Source organism: Psammomys obesus, unplaced genomic scaffold (assembly GCF_907164565.1).
Source record: "Psammomys obesus unplaced genomic scaffold, mPsaObe1.curated_primary_1811, whole genome shotgun sequence".
In the NCBI taxonomy this organism is placed as follows: domain Eukaryota; kingdom Metazoa; phylum Chordata; class Mammalia; order Rodentia; family Muridae; genus Psammomys; species Psammomys obesus.
In genome coordinates, this window is record NW_026596256.1 from 10,513,325 (window position 1) to 10,521,877 (window position 8,553).

The 8,553-nt window shown below is 42.7% G+C and overlaps 1 protein-coding gene across 2 annotated transcripts; it reads left to right on the forward strand.

The window, feature by feature from the left end:
- The first annotated feature begins 2,751 nt into the window (after positions 1 to 2,751).
- P2ry1 (purinergic receptor P2Y1) lies at positions 2,752 to 7,501 on the forward strand. 2 transcript variants are annotated; one of them, XR_008718967.1, is made up of 2 exons: positions 2,752 to 5,144; positions 6,683 to 7,501. XR_008718967.1 is itself a non-coding variant. In XM_055596896.1 (1 exon), the coding sequence occupies exon 1, from the start codon at positions 3,399 to 3,401 to the stop codon at positions 4,518 to 4,520; it is 1,122 nt and encodes a 373-aa protein (XP_055452871.1). In that variant the 5' UTR covers positions 2,752 to 3,398; the 3' UTR covers positions 4,521 to 5,221. The 2 variants fall into 2 exon arrangements, 1 of the variants encoding a protein (XP_055452871.1); XM_055596896.1 differs by lacking the exon at positions 6,683 to 7,501 and having other exon boundaries at positions 2,752 to 5,221.
- The last annotated feature ends 1,052 nt before the right edge of the window (positions 7,502 to 8,553 follow it).

The following is an 8,553-nucleotide window of genomic DNA, read 5'->3' on the forward strand; positions in this document are numbered from 1 at the left end:
GCTCATGATTGGCTAAGGGGCAAAGTACAAGACATTCTAGCTTCTAGCTTCTGTACCTCATTCCAAGAGACAAAGTGGAGGTTATAGACAGGAGAGGAGGAAACCAGAGACATCTCTGAGGCCTCCCAGTCTCTAATTCAGACTACTACTCATGTCAAAGGAAAAAAACTTCCAGGTACCTGAGGCTCAACACACTGTAACTCAAATTCAACACCAATTAGCACCCAAGTGCTTGCAGCAGATGCTGGAGATATTACGGGACAAATGTTTCTCTTATAGTGTTAAGGCATAGATAGTTGTATTCAAATATGAATATGGACATAGCTGGTTATAGGTGATCTTTTAATTTTCCCTTCATTGTATCTAGTTCAATATTTTACAAATAGAAAGTTACTAACAAATGATTGTAGCTTATTCCTATAATGTAAAATTTTAATTTTATTTTAAATGTAACTTAAGCTTAGTGTAAGCACATACTTAAATATGACAGTCAAAGACTGTTTAAAATAATCACTTTTTTTAAATCCAATTTTAAAATGCTAATGATGCAGTCTGGCTAATTATACCAGTTCCCCAAAATTTGTAGCAGGTTTTCTGAAAGTACTTAGTGCTATTTGGACCAAAGGTAGATTCAAAACAGTCACATGATGAGCTAATGCATTTGCAATAGACTTCTGAGGGAGGTTATATATTGCTTAAATTGCAAATGAAAAATGCAAAGGAGCAAGGAGTCAGGATCTCCTGAATACCTTGAAATGCTCGGTGGTTCTCCTTGTTTCCTTTTCCTTCATAGTAGATCGTGCAGCCCAGCTAGCAACCTGTCAGTCAGACAATATAAGAAGATCTCTTAAGGCTTAGAATATGATATGATTATGGAATCATATCATATTAAGACTGGAAAAAAGTAACAGAAAAGATAACACAGCTGTTTTACAGCTGCAGCACCTTTCCACTTGGGCGTGGTCTAGTTCTGTCATGACTATGCTTTGGGGTTCAACCACTAGTCACCATACCCGTGTGTTCCCTCTGTCTATGTAGACACAGCTCCCTGTTCCCCTGAAGAATCTGCTGGGTGCTGTAGAGTAATTTCCTTCCCAGTTTCTAAGCAAGGAGCTTATGATTCTCCTCTAAGATTAGCTTTTCCTATACGTTTAGCCCCTCTTCTCTCTCTTGCTCTCTCTCTCTCTCTCTCTCTGTGTGTGTGTGTGTGTGTGTGTGTGTATGGTGGGTGCACGCATGTATGCTTATGTGAAACAGCCCCATGCCACAGTATGAGTGCAGAGGTCAGAGGAAAACTTGGGTGGGAGTCAGATCTTTATTTCTACCACTGTGAGTGTGGGGCTCACCAAGTCCTCAGGCTTGGTGATAATGCCTAATGCCTTCACGAGCTGAGCCACCTCACCAAACAGTAGTATTGGGCATTTTTAAGGGAACAAAATCTTAATATATGGGACTACAAAGAAAATGGTTATACTATATAGTTGAAGACACTTTATTGTTGTATTTTTCTACAACAGAAATGTGTTAGTTAATATGGCAAACAAAATATATTAATCAGTAAATGGTTGAGAAGTGTTCGGTTCCATTCTTGGGTGGGTCTGTTTAATCATGTCTTCAAGTAGGTAACAATCCATTAATTCACAATTAAATGTAAACACTTATGAAACGTACTGCCTACATTTTATGCAGTTGGAGCCCCAAACTGAGATTTACAATCAATAAACAAATTACATTGGTCTCCATCTGTATTTTTAAGTCATCTAGCAAAGGAACGTGTAAGTAGGCATTTTACGAAGTATGATTGGTAACAAGGCCAGACCACACATTTATCACTCAACAAATGAACCATCTTTATAAAGCCATGTTTAATGTTCAGTTTGATTTTTGAATCACGTTTAGTGTAGTCGCTGATATTGAATTAAAATTGTGTAAACGGTAAATAGACGTTAGAGAGCGCTTGTCCTTTCCAGGAAGAGTTAGCAAGGGTTGTACTGAGGGTAAGTGTAGCGTCAACTAACAGCAGGTGGACCAGGCTATTACTTTCACAAGAACGACAGCAGTGATGCTGCTGTGTTAGCATTTTGCCAAGTAAATGAAAAAAAAAAAATGGCATTGAGATTCATAACAAAACAAACAACAATAAAAACAAACAGATCTGAAGGGCAGAGAGCGACTCGCCCATGCCGCTTACCGCCCTCACCCATTTAGAGCTGGCGCCCTCAGGGATCAGCAGGTTCCTACACGCGCTGGGCAAAGTGAGGCGCTGTTCAGGGCCAGGGCGTGCCCACCTGCAAACTGCCGGTTGTCTGGAGCCTGCAAACACCTTGCGAGTTCCGGGAGGCTCCGGAGATGTCTGTTTTATACTGCTCAGCTCAAAGCTTTAGGCAGAACGCTGCCAGCGTCCCGAGGGTTTTCTTGTGTCAGCAACTTCACTTTGCAGAGCTAGCTGGTGGAGGACAGAGGAAACCCCTCCGGCCAAAGGCTCGCCGGTAGCCACCACTGCCCCAGCGCACCTTTTGTTCTGACCACTGACTCGAGTGGCGGCAGCCGTGCCAGGCGTGCAGGGGCACGGCGATCCCTGCTTTCAGAGGCCACCACCCGCCCTGAGCGCCCAGCCCAGAGCCGACGGCCCCAGGCCTGCGCCACGGAGACACGCCCCTCGCCTCCCCGTGGTGTACGGACTCGCCCGGGCTCCCAGGCTCCGCCCACCCCGCTGGGAGCCTGGCCCGCTCTCCTGCCCCTGCACTCAAGACCCAGCGGAGCCTGGCGAAGGGCTGCAGCCTTCATGGGCGGCGAGCGGGATGCAGGCTAGCACGCCTGGGTCCGCGCACACGCGCTGCCCAAAAGACCCCCCGAAGCTGAGCGCGGGCTGGGAGTGCGGCCGGAAGAAGCGGCGCGGCGTCCCTGACAAGGGTCCGGGCTTGCAAGGTAGGGAGTAGGCAGAGGGCCAGGCAAAGTTGATCGGAGCGAGGAGGTGGTTGGCCCGTGCCCCTCTCGCCTCTGGGAACCGCGGAGCGACTTGGACTTGACCCCGCCGCGCCCCAGGCGCTCTGAGCAGCGCTTATCTGCCGCCGTGCGCGGGAGCGCACTTGCAAACTTGGTGGAGGTGCCCTGTGCGTCCTGTTGTGTAACCTCCGCGCCGCCAGCTGGACCGGGAAGTTGCCCGCCCGTCCTTCAGCTTGGTTCAGTCGCAGCCCGGGGCAAATTTCATGGCCCGCGACGAACGCTCGGCCAGAGGCGGCGTGGGCGAGCCCCCGCGCGCTCCGACCCGTGGGGAGCTCTCCCGCGCGGTCCCTTCCCCTCGCCCGCGCCTCCGATGCGCGCTGAGCCTCTCGCCGCTGCCGCCTGCTCGCTGCGGTCTGCCCTTCCGAGTTGCTGCCTGAGTTGGAAAGAAGAGGATGACCGAGGTGCCTTGGCTGACTGTCCCCAACGGGACGGACCCAGCCTTCTTGGCTAGCCTGGGCTCGCCTTGGGGAAACAGCACTGTCGCCGCCACTGCAGCGGTTTCCTCTTCATTCCGATGTGCCCTAACCAAGACCGGCTTCCAGTTTTACTACCTGCCGGCCGTCTACATCTTGGTGTTCATCATCGGCTTCCTGGGCAACAGCGTGGCTATCTGGATGTTCGTTTTCCACATGAAGCCTTGGAGTGGCATCTCCGTGTACATGTTCAACTTGGCTCTGGCTGACTTTTTGTACGTGCTCACCCTGCCAGCCCTCATCTTCTACTACTTCAATAAGACTGACTGGATCTTCGGGGATGCTATGTGCAAGCTGCAGAGGTTCATCTTCCATGTGAACCTCTATGGCAGCATCTTGTTCCTCACCTGCATCAGCGCGCACAGGTACAGCGGCGTGGTGTACCCGCTCAAATCTCTGGGCAGACTCAAGAAGAAGAATGCCATTTATGTCAGCATGCTGGTGTGGCTCATTGTAGTGCTGGCCATCTCCCCCATTCTCTTCTACTCTGGCACTGGGATTCGGAAGAACAAAACGGTCACCTGCTATGACACCACCTCTGATGAGTACCTGAGAAGTTATTTCATCTATAGTATGTGCACAACAGTGGCCATGTTCTGCGTCCCCTTGGTGCTGATCTTGGGCTGTTATGGATTAATTGTTAGAGCTTTGATTTACAAAGACCTGGACAACTCTCCTCTCAGAAGGAAATCCATTTACCTGGTAATAATTGTCCTGACGGTGTTTGCTGTGTCTTACATCCCTTTCCATGTGATGAAAACGATGAATTTGCGGGCACGGCTGGATTTCCAGACCCCAGAAATGTGTCATTTCAACGATAGGGTTTATGCCACTTATCAGGTGACAAGGGGTCTGGCGAGCCTCAACAGTTGTGTGGACCCCATTCTTTATTTCTTGGCTGGAGATACGTTCAGAAGGAGGCTGTCCCGAGCGACCAGGAAAGCTTCCAGGAGGAGTGAGGCCAATTTACAATCCAAGAGTGAAGAAATGACTCTCAATATTTTATCTGAGTTCAAGCAGAACGGAGATACAAGTTTGTGAAGGCACAAGACCCAAGCTCCTCATTTTTGTAACGTGGTAGGATGCTCATAGAACCAGATGCTTTCCTCCTTAAGTTCCTAAGTCATGTTTCGGAATACTCCAAACAGGACAAAAGTAGTGAGTTTAAAGGAGCATCAGTTCGATGCACATGTCCACATTTATCTTTCTTTCCTGCAAGCTCCTTTCTTAGTAACTAGAAGTATGTGTATTAAAACAGGACTACTAGGTAAACACTGCCTCGCCACCCTTTTAAATCCACAAGCTTTTCTAGTCAAAGAAACGTGTGTGCATGTGTAGCAGAACAGTTTTTATATTAAAAATTTCTCCAAGAAAAGTGGCCACCTGGAACTTGAATTTGTGATTTGTTCAGCCTCTGCTGCTGTGAATAACTCTTGGCATAAACAAACTAAAATCTATACTTTCGAAGATTGTTTGGCATAGTATAATGGCGTGCTGGTCAGTGCATTCAGTAATGAGCAAACAGATGCCTGAGGTACATGACTTTCAGTTCCTCATAAGCATAGATGGTGGCTTCTGATGTCTTTGGGGATTTGAACTGAAAAACAAAATCAATGAACTTTTATGTAAGGAAAATGAGCATTTCCAGTTATTTCTGGGAAACTGGTTAGTGAATATTGCTTGTTTAATGTTTGATGGTGGGAGGCTGGGGATTATTGGCCAAATACATTGAAAATATCGAAGTGCATGTGTTTTTCTTACAAATATTATGGACTGTTAGGCTTCCTGTGATAAAAAAAAAAAAAGAAGTTCTCACTTGCACCGCTGCTGTGCGGTGTCTTAGGACTTTGTGTTCCAAGACAACTGCTCACTCACATCTGTGAAAACAATTTGAGAAATTACAGTTAAATCTTAGATTAAAAGCTGGGTGAAGCAGCGGAACTGTTAAACTGAGGGATAGTGGCCAGGACTGTCAGTGTGGCAGAGGGCCGTGGTTGACAGCCACTCACAGCCCATCTGGGAGTGAGGAGTTAAATTCTAGAAGAAGGATGTAAAACTAAAATAATAATGGGAAGGTTTTTTTTTTTTTCTGTTTCTTCAAAGGTCTTGAAAACATTAAATGCAGAATGAAAAGGGAATGTAAGGAAGTCACTTTGGTGTGCCAAAAACTGTAATCTTTTAACATTGTAATCTTGTGATAACTTTTTAAATGAAAAACATTTGTAAAGAGAAAACAAAGAACTTATTTTCAGTACTTGAGGTATGATAAAACTGAAGAGAGGAACACAAAGTATTCATAGTTAGGGAATAGCAGTGTTTTCTACTTTTGTCTGCTAGACAGTAATGGCATATTGTTAAGTATATTGAATTTTTAAATAATTTTCAGTGAATAATGAATTGTTACATTTATAGCCCTTGAAATGGTCAAATTTAATTTAATTAAAATAATGAGGAAATAAAATAGTGACAAATCAATGTGATGTCTAAGGAACTTTAGCTGTGAATGCTAGTCCTTACCCAGCCATCTGCTGAGTTTATAAGTGACAGTAGAAACTACTTTTAAAGTAATTTCTAAGAAAAACACACAGACACACACACACAACTTAGTGCCCTGTTAGATATAATGACTTTTGATGTAATTTCTTAAATACACAAGTGACTGGGGATCCAAGAGATCTTTGGAGGACTTCCATTTGCCCAATCTCTTGTTCCTCAGGCCCATGAAGAAAAGCTGCATTCAGCCCTTTTACTTAGTGGTTCTTCTATACATTCAGTCTTAACATATAGAAAGGTTCAGAAACCGATGGAAGAAGATGTTTACTGTGTCTCTGGCTTTTGAGGTTTTCAGAGTTCTCAAGTCGTAAGACTCATGCAACATTTTTTTCTTTCAGAATCATGTATACAAAATGTCAAATACATCCAAATTATGTTGACACTTAAGAAATGTTCAATGGCTCAAAAGTAATTTTGTTAAACTGACCCAAATGGAAATTTCAGAAACCCATAGCTCAGTATTCCATATGTCTGTATTATTTCCTCATTATTTAATATAGATTTCTCCATTTGAGGCTCAGGATGCCAGCCTGATCTTGGGTATGTGTTAAAAGCACTGTTCCAACTTCCAGAAAACATTCTTTGGGTGTGTGTTTTGGTGAGGGGACCAGAGTTCTCTTTTACTCCTTGTCATGTTCTTCATTCTGCAGATTTACCCCAGATCCCTGTGGATACTCGGCAAGAGTTCAATCACTGAGATAGCCACAGCTCCTAAAGTGTTCTTCCTTAGTGTGCTATATCATTAAATAGACAATGACATGTCAACATAACAAGACTGACTGTGACAACTTCCTCCAAGTCAAAAGAAGTTCCTGAGATAACCTATGCATGCACAGGGCAGGATGAAGCAACACTCTGTTGGCCAAAAGACCCAATTTGTGCCACCTGATATGAGTAAGCATTTCCACAGTAAAGACAGATCTGTTGACATTTGCGGGAAAGACACCTAAAATTGTAAGATTTAGCAAGTCGTTAAATGTCACACTACAGAAGTCTTTCATTCCAAGTTCAAGGGTTGTTTTTTGTTATTTTTTTGTTGTTGTCATTCCTTACAAAGTACTGTCTTTGACTCTTTGAAGGTTGCTTTGAACTTATATTGAAATAAAATGATAAATTAAGGAGAAATGGCACACAAGACAGAATTGAAAATTAAAACCATAATGTGGCCATTGAGAAGACACTTGAAGCCCATTCTTCATGAACAGAAAGGGAATGGCACAACCATTTGTGGATGCCATAGGTGCTGTGGTAAATCTTGAAAAGCAGACAGTGAGAAGCATTTAGAATCTGCTTCTGTGCTTCTTCAGTCTAGTCCTTTGACAAAATGCTCATTTTTCAACCACTGTGCTACGGACAGGCTGAGACCTGTGTATATGTGCTTACTCAGCCAGGACACTAGCCCACCTTGATATGACAAATATCAGTACTGAGCAGCTAGGATTCAAGAATGGGAAGACGTGTTACCAGTAAATATATATATATATATATATATATATATATATATATATATATATATAATGAAGCTTTTCTTTTGTTGGCCGAATGTAATTATTGTAATAGTATTTATTGATGAAGCCCATAGCCTTCAGTTGTACAGATTATAAAAAAATTCTTTGAAGAGACAACATATGGATGTAAATTCTATTTATTGCAATGTATGTTATTCAAATGTTGTCACACTGGCATATTTTATAGGAATAGCTAATTCTAGATAAAATAAGAACTATATTTAAGATGTTTTTTTTCAAATGTTAGTACCTTTGAACTCTAAGACCAGTTTGTATTTGGATCTGAAAAAGATGAAAATCTGTCTGAGAAGTGTTTAATTTTTCCCTAGATTTGGGTTTGCATGCTTTCCTTTTGTTTAGGGTGCATGTTACACAGACATGATTTGGTCTTAAATTACTTACTATAAGATTTATAGCAAGTATAGGATATTTTAGACAGTGTATGTATAGTGTACATTATATGTATGTGTGTGTGTGTGTGTGTGTATATATATATATATATATATATATATATATATATATATATATATATATTAGAAAGTTTGTGCTGTCTTTTCAGAAAGTTTAGAACATTGCCGTAACTGTGGTCACAGCTTCCACTGCCAAAGGCTAAAGGCTTGTCTCCTATTCAAATTTGATGATTTAGAAGTGTAGTGAGTTAGACATTATGGATATATGTGAGAATTTAAAGACAAACTTCAGTGAAACGGGGAGAAAAGCGCAGCTGATAGTTTTCTGCTGGGTCTTGAAGCTTTGTATTTTTTCTTAAGGTAACATAGTACAATCTTAACTTCTTTGAGGTAGGGTTCTTAAGTAACACTACCAGCAAGTAGAGCATTGTTATAAAGTTCAATCTGTTTTGTTCATGAAGCTGGTAACTTCCATGCCAACATTTTCAGTGATAACTATTTCATTTGGCTGCTAAGTTCTGTCACATTTTTTTTAAATGAAGGTGAACTTATGTTAGCAAAATTTGTGCATTTGAGTTATGTTGTTTTAGTGCTTTTACAAGA

Excerpts from the sequence above, each read along its gene's own strand:
- P2ry1 (XM_055596896.1), top strand. The coding sequence starts at position 3,399 with ATGACCGAGGTGCCTTGGCTGACTGTCCCCAACGGGACGGACCCAGCC.